General features: G+C 43.4%; 1 protein-coding gene across 1 annotated transcript in view; it reads right to left on the minus strand.

Annotated features, from left to right (window-relative positions):
* The window catches only part of LOC147646818 (serine/threonine-protein kinase pim-1-like), a 32264-nt gene extending 19195 nt beyond the window's left edge, over positions 1-13069 (minus strand). Inside the window, exon 1 of the mRNA XM_086872950.1 lies at positions 13020-13069. Coding sequence (XP_086729076.1) covers positions 13020-13069 — 50 coding nt within the window. The remainder of the gene's footprint in view (positions 1-13019) is intronic.
* Positions 13070-15687: the final 2618 nt, after the last annotated feature.

A 15687-nucleotide genomic window follows, 5' to 3' on the forward strand; every position in this document is an offset into this window, starting at 1 on the left:
GAAATTTGTAAAGGATTTTGTGGGAGGTTTCTGGAATTTGGTAGGGTTTTGAGAAGACATGAAGAATTTTGAGGTATTTTTCTTAGATTGTGTGGTAATTTGTAAAGATTTTGTGGGATATTTCTGGAATTTGGTGGGGTTTTGATAAGACTTAGGGCGTTTGTGGGGATGTTTGTGGAATTTTGTGGGATTTTTCTGGAATTTTGTGGAATGTTTGTGGAATTTTATGGAAATTGGAAAAGTTTTTTGGGATGTTCCTGGAATTTGGTAGGGTTTTGAGAAGATTTAGGGAGTTTGTTGGGATGTTTGTGGAATTTTGTGGAAATTTTTGTAGATTTGGTGGGATGTTTCTGGAATTTGGAAGGTTTTGAGAAGATTTAGGGAGTTGGTTGGGATGTTTCTGGAATTTTAAAGGACTTTGAGGAGACATGAAGCATTTTGAGGGGTTTTTTTAGATTTTGTGGAAATTTGTCAAGTTTTTGTGGGATATTTCTGGAATTTGGTGGGGTTTTGAGAAGATTTTTCTGGAATTTTGTGCAATTTTCGTAGAATTTTGTGGAAATTTTTTGAAATTTTTGAGGGATGTTTCTGGAATTTTGAAGGACTTTGAGGGGACATGAAGAATTTTGAGGGTATTTCTTAGTATGTGTGGAAATTTGTCAAGATTTTGTGGGATATTTCTGGAATTTGGTGGGGATTTGCGATGATTTAGGGAGTTTGTTGGGATGTTTGTGGAATTCCGTGGAATGTTTTTGGGATTTGGTGGGATTTTTGAGGGATTTTGCAAGATGTTTCTGGAATTTGGTAGGGTTGTGAAAAGATTTTTCTGGAATTTTGTGGGATGTTTGTGGAATTTTGTGGAAATTTTTGGAGATTGTTGTGGGATGTTTCTGGAATTTGGTAGGGTTTTGAGAAGATTTATGGAGTTGGTTGGGATGTTTTTGGAATTCCATGGAATGTTTTTGGAATTCGGTGGGATTTTTGAGGGATTTTGCAATTTATTTCGGAATTTGGTAGGGTTTTGAGAAGATTTTTCTGGAATTTTGTGGGATGTTTGTGGAATTTTGTGGAAATTGGAAGAGATTTTGTGGGATGTTTCTGGAATTTGGTAGGGTTTTGAGAAGATTTATGGAGTTTGTTGGGATGTTTGTTTAATTTTGTGGGATGTTTGTGGAATTTCGAAAGACTTTGAGGAGACATGAAGAATTTTGAGGTATTTTTCTTAGATTGTGTGGAAATTTGTGGAGATTTTGTGGGATGTTTCTGGAATTTGATGGAGTTTTGCAAAAATGTAAAGAATTTTGTGGGAGGTTTCTGGAATGTTGTGCGATTTTTTTCAAATGTGGAATGCTCTGGAATTTGGTGAGATTTTGAGAAGACTTGAAGAATTTTGAGGTATTTTTCTTAGATTGTGTGGTAATTTGTAAAGATTTTGTGGGATATTTCTGGAATTTGGTAGGGTTTTGATAAGAGTTAGGGAGTTTGTTGGGATGTTTGTGGAATTTTGTTGGATTTTTCTGGAATTTGGTAGGGTTTTGAGAAGATTTATGGAGTTTGTTGGGATGTTTGTGGTATTTTGTGGGATGTTTCTGGAATTTTAAAGGACTTTGAGGAGACATGAAGAATTTTGAGGGTTTTTTTTAGATTGTGTGGAAATTTGTCAAGATTTTGTGGGATATTTCTGGAATTTGGTAGAGTTTTGAGAAGATTTTTCTGTAATTTTGTGGGATGTTTTTGGAATTTTGTGGGATTTTTGTGGGATTTTGCAGGATATTGCTGGAGTTTGGTAGGGTTTTGAAAAGATTTTTCTGGATATTTGTGGGATGTTTGCGGAATTTTTGGAAATCGGAAGAGTTTTTGTGGGATGTTACTGGAATTTGGTAGGGCTTTGAGAAGATTTAGGGAATTCTGTGGGATGTTTGTGGAATTTCGAAAGACTTTGAGGAGACATGAAGGATTTTGAGGTTTTTTTCTTAGATTGTGTGGTAATTTGTGGAGATTTTTGTGGGATGTTTCTGGAATTTGGTAGGGTTTTGAGAAGATTTATGGAGTTTGTTGGGATGTTTGTGGAATTCTGTGGGGCGTTTTTGGAATCTTGAAATTTTTGTGGAATTTTGTGGGATGTTTCTCGAATTTGGTAGTATTTTGAGAAGATTTAGTCAATTGTGTGGGATGTATGTGGAATTTTAATACTTTGAGGAGACATGAAGAATTTTGAGGTATTTTTCTTAGATTGTGTGGAAATTTGTGGAGATTTTGTGGGATGTTTTTGAAATTTGGTGGAGTTTTGCGAATATGTAAAGAATTTTGTGGGAGGTTTCTGGAATGTTGTGCGATTTTTTTGGAATGTTGTGGAATGTTCTGGAATTTAGTGAGATTTTGAGAAGACTTGAAGAATTTTGAGGGATTTTTCTAGGATGTGTGGAAATTTGTAAAGTTTTTGTGGGATGTTTCTGGAATTTAGTGGGGTTTTGAGAAGATTTAAGAAGTTTGTTGGGATGTTTCTGGAATTTTGTTGGATTTTGACTAGACTTGAATAATTTTGAAAGATTTTTCATAGTTTGTGTACAAATTTGTGGAGATTTTGTGGAATGTTTCTGGAATTTGAAAGACTTTGAAGAGATGTCGTGGTTTTAAACCAATAACTGAGAAAATTACTTTTTTCTTGCTGTGAGATATGTATTAGAACAAGAGCAAAACAGGCCTAAAACTTTAAAGGAAAAAGGAAAGTTTATTGACAAACTACAATAATAAGAACACCAGAATAAACTTCCAGAAAACCTTTTCATCCCCTATCTACTCACTATTTCCTTGTTCTCATGACAACAGAGACAAAAACTTTGGAACTTTGATGGTTAAAACAGTCCCAATTCTTGCTAAAGTCTTTTCACCAGTCTTTGTAGAGAAACAGAAGTTTCTTCCTGTTAATTTATGGAGATTCTCAGAAGAAAACTATTTTTGTTATAGTTTTCCATTGCCCTAATGTTAGCTGCCCAGAGCTGCTATTATTCAAGCCCACTCCTCCCATTTTCACATCACTCTGAGGTTTGTATGGGCCATGAGTCTAGGGGTAGCATTTTTAAGGATAAGTTATTCAAAGGCAAAAAGTCTTCTTCATCTGTTCTGTGAGCTTCACTAGAAAACAGTTTTCTCATTGCCTCTCAAGGCTTCAAATCTCCCAGCACTTCACTATACCACAATTACTCTACTTTTTACTCAAATTTACAATTTGAACACTTTATTCCTCTCTAGATTCTGTATCATGAATTAAAGGAGTTCTTTTCAGAACTGTCCATCTCCATAGTTTTAACAGAAAGATATTTCAGCTTAATTAAAGCATCTTCTTAATTCTCTACCTTTTCTGAAGCTTCTTTTCTTTCCTGTCAGTGGTAGTTTATAAAGTCTCTTTTCATGTTGATCACTCTCTCTCTCTCTCTCTGGATAAAAAGATTAATCCGCAAGTTTCATCTGGGTAATGAAAGAGTTAAAATCTTGCCCAGGCTTTTGTAGGTGGTTCGGTGATCTCTGCTGAACAGGAGCTGGAGCCGTCTGCGATGGAAGGTTCTTCATGGCTGCTCTGGAGAGTGTAGTCGCTGCTCCAGCCCGCTGCAAGTCCAGGGCCTCTCTCTTTCTTCACTCGGCATTTTCCAGTGAATTTAGTTACAGCAAAACCTGCAGCTGAGCCAGAGATCGGTTCGGCCCGGCCCGGGCCCGAGGAAAACCTTCCGCAGGCCCCCCGCCATCTGCCGGCCGGGACACGCGGCTGGCCCCGGCCCCGGCCCCGCCCGGCCGCATGGCCTGGGCAGGGAACGGGAGGCCTGGAGCTCTGCCACCCTTCACAGCCAGGAAACAAAGAGAACCAAGAGAGCTCTGGTTTTACACTTTAAGGTAGGGTTCACAAGTTGATCCCACTTTTCAATGGCGTAAACTGCTGTCAATTCTCAGCAATGACCGATAATTGGTCAGGAGAAAAGACTCCAGGCAGTTCCCAGCAACTCCAACTCCCTTAAAGGTAAAGTTAACTCCATGACAATATGATTATATTGTTTTAATTAAAGGTTTCAAGCTAGGTGTCGTGGTTTTAAACCAGTAACTAAAAAAACTACTTATTTTTTGTTGTGAGATATGGATTAGAACAAGAGCAAAACAGGCTTAAGACTTAAAAGAAATAAAGACAGTTTATTAACAAACTACAAGAATAAGAATACCAGAATAAACTTTCAGAAAACCTCCTTATCTTCTACATCTTAACTATTTCTCTGTACACATGACAACATAGAGACAAATAACTTTAGGATTCTGGTGGTTAAAAACAGTCTTAATTCTTGCTACAGTCTTTCATCAGTCTTTGTAGAGAAACAGAAGTCTCTTTCTGTTAGCTTACCGAGTTTCTCACGAGAAAACTATTTTTCATCATAGTTTTCTATTTCTCTAATTCCAGCTGCCCGGAAATCTGTCATTAGATCTTCTCCTCTCATTTCACATCTCCGAGGTGTGTATGAGTCACAGAGTTTAGGAATCTTATTTTTAAAGATAAGTTATTCAAAGGCAGAAGTCTTCTTCATTTGTCTCTGTGAGCCTTCCTAGAAAACAGTTTTCTCTTTACCCCCCAAAGCTTCAAAATCTTCACTCAACTCAATTCCAGCAACTCACAGTATCACAAGTACTCTCTCTCTCTTCTGCTCAAAAGTTACACTTTGAATATCTCATTCCTCCTAATACTCTTATCATAAATTAAAAGAGTCTTTTTATACTATTATTGTCCATCTCCATAGCTTTAACAGAAAAATATTTCAGCTGTAAAGCATCTCCTTATTCTCTCTTTCTTATTTAAACTTAACTCTTTTCTTCACTGTTTTTAGTAGTTCTATGATGTCTCCTCTATGTTGATTGTCTCTCTCTCTGTCTTTCTGAGAAAAAGAGTAATCTGTATGTTTATCCAGGTAGTAAAAGAATTAAAAGCTTTAAGAAAACTGCAAGAGTTCATGGTGTTAAGTTTCAGTCTGGCAGCAAAAACTGAAAACCAAGCTCGGCTGACCAGCGCTGCTTCTCTTCCCCCTCCCCCCCTCCACCCTGCGGCCTTGTCGGCCTGGAGAGGTGGGGGGAAGGCCAAGACAGAGCCTTGCTACCTTGTCCGAAGCCGGAAACCAAAGAGGGCTAGAGAATTCTGTCTGTACTTCTTAAGGGGGTGTTTACAAGTTGAATTCACTTTTTAATGGTCAGATCTGCTGTCAATTCTTGGAAATGACCGATAATTGGTCAGGAAGAAAAACTCCCATCAGCCACCAGCAGCTTCAACTTCCTCTCCCTCCAAGCTGTCTTAAAGGTAAAGCTACCCCATGACACTAGGACAGCAGTGCTCCCCACAATTTTTCATCAGTTAGTTCTTTTTGAGGCTAAATTTGATTAATGAGAGGGGTTTCCCTCTCCATTGTTTCTTTGGTGAGTAAGCATTCTTTGAATTTTTAACCCATTCCTCTCTTCGGGCCACTGGCAAGAGATGGGTCTCATTCCTTTCTTCATCTAATTGTTTCTGCAAAATTTCAACTAGGTTTTGAAAGGAGATGTCATGGTTTTAAAGCAGTAACAAAAAAATTACTTATTTCTTGCTGTGAGATATGGATTAGAGCAAGAGCAAAACAGGCTTAAAACTTAAAAAGGGATAAAGAAAGTATATTAACAAAACTACAAGAATAAGAACACCAGAATAAACTTCCAGAAAACTCTTCTGTCTCTCACTACTTGACCATTTCTTTGTATACATGACAACATAGAGACAAAAAAAATTTTGAACTTTGGTGGTTAAAAACAGTCCCAATTCTTGCTACAGTCTTTTCATCAGTCTTTGTAGAGAAACAGAAGTCTCTTTCTGAGAACCTATGGAGTTTCTCACAAGAAAACTATTTCTGTTACAGTTCTCTGTTGCTCTGATGCCAGCTGCCCGGAAATCTGTCATCAGTTCTTCTCCTCTCATTTCACATCACTCTGAGGTGTGTATGGGCCATGAGTCTAGGGATGTCATTTTAAGGATGAGTCATTCAAAGGCAAAAGTCTTCTTCATCTGTCTCTGTGAGCTTTCCTACAAAACAGTTTTCTCATTGCCCCCAAGGCTTCAAAATCTTCGCTTTACTCAGTTCCAGCAACTCACTGTATCACAATTACTCTCTCTTTTGCTCAAAAATCCACACTTTGAACACTCCAAGCTTCCCAATACTCTGTCATGAATTAAAGGAGTCTTTTTAAGCTACTATTGTCCATCTCCATAGCTTTAACAGAAAGGTATTTCAGCTTGTAAAGCATCTCCTTATTCTCTCTTCCCCATTTAAAACTTAACTCTTTTCCTCACTGTTTTTAGTGGTTTTATGATGTCTTCTTCATGTTGATTGTCTCTCTCTTTCTCTGTCTTTCTGGGAAAAAGGAGTAATCTGTACGTTTTATTCAGGTAGTAAAAGAATTAAAAGCTTTAGAAAAGCTGCAAGAGTTCATGGTGTCAGGTTTCAGTCCAGCAGCAGAAACTGGAAACTAAACCAGGTTGGCCGGCTCTGCTTTCTTTTCCTCTGCGCCCCCCCCCGCCCCCGTCCCCCCCCCCTTTGTCCTCTGCGGCCTTGTCCGGCTTGGGGGGGGAGGGGGCAGGGGAGAAGGAGGAGGCCACGACAGAGCCTTGTTACCTTTTCAGAAGCCAGAAACAAAAGAGTGGACCAGAGTGCTCTGACTTTACATATTAGGGCGGTGTTCACAGTTTGAATTCACTTTTTAATGGTCAAAACTGCTGTCAATTGTTCTTAAAAATGACTGATAATTGGTCAGGAGGAAAGTCTCCCATCAGCCACCAGCACCTTCAACTTCCTTAGCTCCTAAAATCACTATAAAGGTAAAGCCACCCCATGACATCAATTAAAGACAGGAATGGGAGCGTGGTGGGGAAAAAGGGTGTCGTGGTTTTAAACCACTAACTAAGAAAATTACTTACTTCTTGCTGTGAGATATGGATTAGAATAAGAGCAAAACAGGCATACAACTTAAAAGGGAAAAAAAAAAAGAAAGTTTATTGACAAACCACAATAATAAGAACACCAGAATAAACTTCCAGAAAAACCCTTCCATCCCCTATCTACCTACTATTCCCTTGTTCACATGACAACAGAGACAAAAACTCTGGAACTCTGATGGTTAAAACAGTCCCAATTCTTGCTAGTCTTTTTACCAATCTTTATAGAGAAACAGAAGTTTCTTCTTGTTAATTTATGGAGTTTCTCACAAGAAAACTATTTTTGTTATAGTTTTCTATTGCCCTAATGTTAGCTGTCCAGAGCTGCTATTATTAGAGTTCACTCCTCCCATTTTCACATCACTCTGAAGTGTGTATGGGCCATGCGTCTAGAGATAGCATTTTTAAGGATAAGTTATTCAAAGGCAAAAAAAAGTCTTCTTCATCTGTTTCTGTGAGCTTCACTAGAAAACAGTTTTCTCATGGCCTCTCAGGGCTTCAAATCTCTCAACAGTTTTCTCATGGCCTCTCAAGGCTTTTAATCTCCCAGTACTTCACTATACTATAATTACTCTTTACTCAAATTTACACTTTGAACACTATTCCTCTCTAGATCTTATATCATGAATTAAAGGAGTTCTTTTCAAGACTTCATTGTCCATCTCCATAGTTTTAACAGGGAGATATTTCAGCTTAATTAAAGCATCTTCTTAATTCTCTACTTTTCTTGAAGCTTCTTTTTTTTCCTGTCACTGGTAGTTTATAAAGTCTCTTTTCATGTTGATCTCTCTCTCTCTCTCTGGATAAAAAGATTAATCCGCAAGTCTCATCTGGGTAATGAAAGAGTTAACATCTTGCCCAGGCTTTTGTAGATGGTTCGGTGATCTCTGCTGAACAGGAGCTGGAGCCGTCTGCGATGGGAAGTTCCTCATGGCTGCTCTGGAGCGTGTAGTCTCTGCTCTAACCCGCTGCAAGTCCAGGGCCTCCCTCTTTCTTCACTGGGCAGTTTCTAGTGAATGTAGTTACAGCAAAACCTGCAGCCGAGCCAGAGATCGGCTCGGCCTGGCCCAGCCCGAGGAAAACCTTCCGCAGGCCCCCCCCCCCCATCTCCCGGCCGGGAGACCGGGCAGGCCCGGCCCCATCCCCGCCCGGCCGCATGGCCTGGGCAGGGACGGGAGGCCTGGAGCTCCGCCACCCTCCACAGCCAGAAAACAAAGAGAACCCAGAGAGCTCTGCTTTTACATTTTAAGGTAGGGTTCACAAGTTGATCCCACTTTTCAATGGCCTAAACTGCTGTCAATTTCCAGCAATGACCGATAATTAGTCAGGAGAAAAGACTCCAAGCACTTCCCAGCAACTCCAACTCCCTTAAAGGTAAAGTTAACTCCATGACAAAGGGTTTCTGGAAGTTTTATTCTGCATTCTTAACCTTGTAGTTTGGTTAATAAACTTACTCATTCCTTTAAGTTTTAAGCTTCTTTTGCCCTTCTCATCATCCACATCTCACAGCAAGAAATGAGTAAGTTTTACAGTGATTTTCTAACTAATGCTTTAAAACCACGACAGGCGTAACAGAGAGTGGAACACTGGGGCTGTGCCTGCTGTGGTGTCACAGAGAGGAGAACACTGGGGCTGTCCCTGCTGTCGTGTCACAGAGAGGGGGAAATTGGGACAGTCACAGCAGTGGTGTCACAAAGAGGAGGACATGGTAGCTATCACTGCTGTGGTGTCACAGAGAGGAGAACACTGGGGCTGTCCCTGCTGTGGTGTCACAGAGAGGGGAACACTGGGGCTGTCACTTGTGCTAGTGTGTGTTAGATTGACATTTATGAAAAAAAGAGAAACAGCTAAGGAAGTTAAGGTTGCTGGAAACTGATTGGAGATTTTTGTCCTGGCCAATACCTGGCCATTTCTGGAATTGACAGTAGTTTTGCCCATTGAAAAGTGACATGAAGCTGTGAACACCACCCTTTCAATTTTAAGCCTGGGAATTTCTCTTTCTCTTTGCTTTCTGGCTTTTGAAGAGGTAACAGGGCTCTGGTTCAGCCTCCGCCGCTCCACGTCAGACAAGGCCGCGGCGGGGAGCGGGGCTGGCTGGAGTTCTGCGGTTCCTGGTGCTGGATGGCGACTGTGAAGTGACAGGAGCCCTTTCCCAAAGGGGCTGAAGCCCTTGCAGGGCTCTCTGCGCCTTGTGCAGCGGGGCTGCCGGGTCAGGCCACTTCCTGGCTCGGCTGCAGTTTCTGACGCTGCTGGCTTTCAGCAGAGACTGCCGAGGAAGGGGAGGGAAAGCTCTTGAGCTGCGGCGTGCTGAGACAGTGGCCACACTCCTCCAGAGCAGCTACCAAAAATCTTCCCTGGCAAACGGCTCCAGCCGCTGCCTCGGCAGAGATCAAGGCCTGGGCAAGAGTTTAACCCTTTCACTAGGCAGATGAGACTTGCAGATTAATCCTTTTTCCAGAGAGAGGGGAAGAGAGAGGGATCACCATGGAAAGAGACAGCATCAAGGATCAAAGGCAGCAAGGGAAGGAATTAACCCTCAGATGGAAAGACAATAAGGAGATGCCTGAATAAGCTGAAGTTTTCTTTTGTTCAAGCTATGGAGAGGGACAATAATGTCCTGAAAAAACTCCTTTCATTCCTGAAAGAGTATTTTGGGGGGAATGGAGTATTTCAAAGTGTAGATCTGAGCAAAAGTAATTCATTGATAAAGCTGAGTCAAGGGTGAAGTGGTTGTAATCCTAGGAGATGCTGGAAGAGAAAAGGAGAAGTGAGAGTTGTTGAAGATTTGTGGCTCTTAAGAGACAAAGCAAAAATTTCTGTTTCCAGAGATGGTCACAGAGACAAATGAAGAGAACTTTTGCCTTGGAAGATCTCATCCTTCAAAGGACACCCCTTGAATCACGGCCCAAGAACACAGCTCAGAGTGCTGTGAAATGGGAGGAAAGGACTGATGGCAGAGTTTCCTGGGCCACTGGCATCAGAGCAATAGGAAGCCACGAGAAAATGGTTTTCTTATGAAAAACTCCATAGATTGACAAAAAAGAACTTCTTTTTCTCGACAAAGACTGCTGAAAAGACTATAGCAAAGTTTGGACTGTTTTAACCACCAGGGTTTGTTTTTTTTTCCTCTATGTTGTCAATTAAAGACAGGAATGGCAGCGTGGTGGGGAAAAAGGGTTTCTGGAAGTTTTATTCTGCTTTCTTAACCTTGTAGTTTGGTTAATAAACTTACTCATTCCTTTAGGTTTTAAGCTTCTTTTGCCCTTCTCATCATCCACATCTCACAGCAAGAAATGAGTAAGTTTTACAGTGATTTTCTAACTAATGCTTTAAAACCACGACAGGCGTAACAGAGAGTGGAACACTGGGGCTGTGCCTGCTGTGGTGTCACAGAGAGGAGAACACTGGGGCTGTCCCTGCTGTGCTGTCACAGAGAGGGGGAAATTGGGACAGTCACAGCAGTGGTGTCACAAAGAGGAGGACATGGTAGCTATCACTGCTGTGGTGTCACAGAGAGGAGAACACTGGGGCTGTCCCTGCTGTGGTGTCACAGAGAGGGGAACACTGGGGCTGTCACTTGTGCTAGTGTGTGTTAGATTGACATTTATGAAAAAAAGAGAAACAGCTAAGGAAGTTAAGGTTGCTGGAAACTGATTGGAGATTTTTGTCCTGGCCAATACCTGGCCATTTCTGGAATTGACAGTAGTTTTGCCCATTGAAAAGTGACATGAAGCTGTGAACACCACCCTTTCAATTTTAAGCCTGGGAATTTCTCTTTCTCTTTGCTTTCTGGCTTTTGAAGAGGTAACAGGGCTCTGGTTCAGCCTCCGCCGCTCCACGTCAGACAAGGCCGCGGCGGGGAGCGGGGCTGGCTGGAGTTCTGCGGTTCCTGGTGCTGGATGGCGACTGTGAAGTGACAGGAGCCCCTTCCCAGAGGGGCTGAAGCCCTCGCAGGGCTAGCTGCGCCTTGTGCAGCGGGGCTGCCGGGTCAGGCCACTTCCTGGCTCGGCTGCAGTTTCTGACGCTGCTGGCTTTCAGCAGAGACTGCCGAGGAAGGGGAGGGAAAGCTCTTGAGCTGCGGCGTGCTGAGACAGTGGCCACACTCCTCCAGAGCAGCTACCAAAAATCTTCCCTGGCAAACGGCTCCAGCCGCTGCCTCGGCAGAGATCAAGGCCTGGGCAAGAGTTTAACCCTTTCACTAGGCAGATGAGACTTGCAGATTAATCCTTTTTCCAGAGAGAGGGGAAGAGAGAGGGATCACCATGGAAAGAGACAGCATCAAGGATCAAAGGCAGCAAGGGAAGGAATTAACCCTCAGATGGAAAGACAATAAGGAGATGCCTGAATAAGCTGAAGTTTTCTTTTGTTCAAGCTATGGAGAGGGACAATAATGTCCTGAAAAAACTCCTTTCATTCCTGAAAGAGTATTTTGGGGGGAATGGAGTATTTCAAAGTGTAGATCTGAGCAAAAGTAATTCATTGATAAAGCTGAGTCAAGGGTGAAGTGGTTGTAATCCTAGGAGATGCTGGAAGAGAAAAGGAGAAGTGAGAGTTGTTGAAGATTTGTGGCTCTTAAGAGACAAAGCAAAAATTTCTGTTTCCAGAGATGGTCACAGAGACAAATGAAGAGAACTTTTGCCTTGGAAGATCTCATCCTTCAAAGGACACCCCTTGAATCACGGCCCAAGAACACAGCTCAGAGTGCTGTGAAATGGGAGGAAAGGACTGATGGCAGAGTTTCCTGGGCCACTGGCATCAGAGCAATAGGAAGCCACGAGAAAATGGTTTTCTTATGAAAAACTCCATAGATTGACAAAAAAGAACTTCTTTTTCTCGACAAAGACTGCTGAAAAGACTATAGCAAAGTTTGGACTGTTTTAACCACCAGGGTTTGTTTTTTTTTCCTCTATGTTGTCAATTAAAGACAGGAATGGCAGCGTGGTGGGGAAAAAGGGTTTCTGGAAGTTTTATTCTGCTTTCTTAACCTTGTAGTTTGGTTAATAAACTTACTCATTCCTTTAGGTTTTAAGCTTCTTTTGCCCTTCTCATCATCCACATCTCACAGCAAGAAATGAGTAAGTTTTACAGTGATTTTCTAACTAATGCTTTAAAACCACGACAGGCGTAACAGAGAGTGGAACACTGGGGCTGTGCCTGCTGTGGTGTCACAGAGAGGAGAACACTGGGGCTGTCCCTGCTGTGCTGTCACAGAGAGGTGGAAACTGGGACATTCACAGCAGTTGTGTCACAGTGTCATGGGGTGGTTTTACCTTTATGGTAGTTTTGAGAGCTAAGGAAGTTGAAGGTGCTGGTGGCTGATGGCAGTCTTTCCTCCAGACCAATTATCAGTCATTTCTAACAATTGACAGCAGTTTTGACCATTAAAACGTAGACTCACCCTGTGAACACCACCTTAAGATGTAAAGTCAGAGCACTCTTGTCCTCTTTTGTTTCTGGCTTCTGAAAAGGTAACAAGGCTCTGTCTTGGCCTCCTCCTCTCCCGCTCCGCCCTCCAGGCCGGACAAGGCCACAGAGGATGAAGGTGGGGGCGGAGGAAAAGAAAGCAGAGCCGGCCAACCTGGTTTAGTTTTCAGTTTCTGCTGCTGGACTGAAACCTGACACCATGAACTCTTGCAGCTTTTCTAAAGCTTTTAATTCTTTTACTACCTGAATAAAATGTACAGATTACTCCTTTTTCCCAGAAAGACAGAGAAAGAGAGAGACAATCAACATGAAGAAGACATCATAAAACCACTAAAAACAGTGAGGAAAAGAGTTAAGTTTTAAATGGGGAAGAGAGAATAAGGAGATGCTTTACAAGCTGAAATACCTTTCTGTTAAAGCTATGGAGATGGACAATAATAGCTTAAAAAGATTCCTTTAATTCATGACAGAGTATATTGGGAGGAATGGAGTGTTCAAAGTGTGGATTTTTGAGCAAAAGAGAGAGTAATTGTGATACAGTGAGTTGCTGGAACTGGAATAAAAATTGTAAAATAAACCCAAAACTTACTTTCCTTTGAGATCTCACCAACAGACAGAAGACTCTGCATCGTTGGATGGCGGAGTGGACTTCGACATTGGTAGCTATAATCCCCTTACTCTCTTTCTTTGTGCTTTGCTTATTCCTCTTTTCCCTCTATCGCATATTAGTGCTGATGAGCACTCAGTAAAGTGTGTTCTGCGGTTTGAGTCCCTGGTTTGCTGATAATCTTTTGTACTCTGCGATCAAATAAAAGAGTCACATCACGAATCCCACCTTGCGGATCGTGACATAAATTGGCATCATGGACCAGGCGGCTCCTCAAGCGGCCGGCCGCTCGGCACGGCGGCAGCGCCTGCGGGGGCTGAGGAGCGGGCCGACGGGGCCACCGGCGGCTTGAGGCTCGGTCTCCTCCCTTTCCGAGGAAGCTTTCTCGCCGGCGCTCTCTCGGAGGCTTTCGCTCCGACGGCGGCTTCCTTCCCGCTCGCCCCCGGCCGGCCCCACCGAAACCTGCAGGCGGACGGCAGCCCCGCTGACCGAGCCAGCCGGGCAGAAACCGAGGCGGGAGCAGGGCCGCCATCTGCTCGGGCCCAGACACGGGAGGGAGCGCCGCCGGCTTCTGAGGGCTCCCTCCTTCCCTCTCAGGGAGACGCGAAGGCGGCGAGGCGCTCAGGCCGATGGGGGAGAGCCGCTCGACGCGTCACACGGCGGCCCGCCGGCTGACAGCAGGTCTGCCCAGGTGCCGGCCGACAGCAGCCACCAAAGGCCGCTCGCGTGCCACTGGGCTCCACCCCAAAGGCAGCCAACTGCCGAGGGACGCTGTCCTGGTTTAGGGCAAATTTGGGAGAAAACCTCCAATGGGCCTCCCCCCGGGAAGCAAACCCAGGTGGCCCTTTTCTCCCACCCCTCAACCGGTTCGGAAGAGATTTCTCTGAGAGAAGTGGAAAAATCCTGTTGATTTCACAGGCACAGCTCTACCCAGCACAAGAATGAACGATATCAAATTACAAAACCTCTCGCCATTCAGAAGAGATGACAAACTTCAGAGGGTCTCTTTCCTGTGGGTGTTCGCTCTGTTATCAGTCCCTCTGGCGCTGGAAAATGCCGCTGCCCAGGCTGGGCTCCCGGTAGTCCACGAGTGCAAGCTCCCGGTGCTCCCCCGAGTCCCCAGTCCAGAGCAGGTTCGATTCGTTTCAGAAAAAGGGAAAGAAAACAGTCCAGGAAGACCTCTCTGCTCTGGCTAGTTGGAAAGCCAAGGCGATCTGTGTCTTGTGTCTGTCTGTGCTGTAGTCAAAACTCCCGATGTGTGGGGAGCAATTACAGTCTGATAACAGACCCGGTGCTTCTTTTCCACTCACTTTTACTCTTAGATGGAATTTTAAGAATACAAAATCTGTGTCTGGGTTAGGTGGACGAATGGGGATACAATTTAACATCATAATCAACCCAGGACACGGGGGGTCCCTCAATTTTTTTTTTCTGGAGGTTCACCCCCTCCCCCAATATTTCCTCCATCCCCCTCCCCCCAAACTGAGGTGAGAAAATGGTTTTTTTAAATTTTTTCTGGCTTTTTTTTTTTTTTTACCTTCCCCCCCCTTTTTTTTTCCTTTTTTCATCTTTTTATTTATTTACACTTAATTTGGGGGGCCAAGGGGCAGGAATTTTGGGGTGGGGTCACCTGGGGGGACAGGAAGCAGGGAGACCCCCCTCCCCAAAAATACGGGAAAAATCCTGAGATTTCTGGTGTTTCTCCCCCCACCCAAGGTATGAAAAAATTTATGTTCTCAGATTTTTGGTGATTTTTGGGGAGAGAGTTGCAGTTTTGTTGGAGGTTTTGGGAAGGCTTGCTGTTTTTTGGGGAGTTCTCCCAGGATTTGGGGTGGAATTGGAGAAATTTGGGGGTTCAGGGAGAAATTTGGGGTTTTGGGGCGAAACTCTGAAGGTCCTGGGGGGAATTTTGGGGTTTTAGGGCAAGAATTTAAGGACTTTTTTCTAATATTTGGGTGTTTGGGGAGGAGATTTGGGGTTTTGGGGAGAACTTTTGGGTTTTTAGGGAGAGGATTTGGGGTTTGGGGAAAAAAATTGGGGATTTGGTGGGGGAGGAAATTTGGTGGTTTTGGGGGGAAATTCAGGGGTCCTGGTGGAGTTCTGATTTTGGGAAGGGGATTTGGGGAGGATTTTTTGTCTTTTGGGGGAATTTCCATTGATGGGGAGAGGTCCTAATCCCAGTGAGGAGGGGCATTTTGGGGAGGCCTGAATTTGGGGAGGGGTCTCAGGGAGGATTCCCAATTTTCGAGTGAGATTTGGGGGATTTTCCAGCAATGGGGAGGTGTCTTGGGGGTGGGATTTGGGGAGGGGTCTCATCAGGGCACCATCCTGAGCTGGAAGCGGGGGAGATGTTGGGAGTGGAATTTGGGGAGCGTAATAAATGGAAATGATTTGTGCTAACTAAATTGTAACTATTTGGAAAGTTGTTATTAGAAGCAATCAAGGGAATTGGTGATACAAGGCAGATGTACCCCTTTGCAGATGTTACGTGTTGAAATTAAGGTACAGGATGTAGTTTTGAGGTAAGTGGTGTCCCAAGAAGAAATCAACCTTGAGATGGATAAAGTTGGAACAACTTTAGGCATAGGCCTGAAGATTATGAAGTGTAAGACTAATTAGTGGAACGCAATGCTTATTTACATAACACTTAGTACACATGCAAAACCGG

This window comes from Cyanistes caeruleus, unplaced genomic scaffold (genome assembly GCF_971803275.1).
Source record: "Cyanistes caeruleus unplaced genomic scaffold, bCyaCae1.hap1.1 HAP1_SCAFFOLD_78, whole genome shotgun sequence".
NCBI classification, from domain to species: domain Eukaryota; kingdom Metazoa; phylum Chordata; class Aves; order Passeriformes; family Paridae; genus Cyanistes; species Cyanistes caeruleus.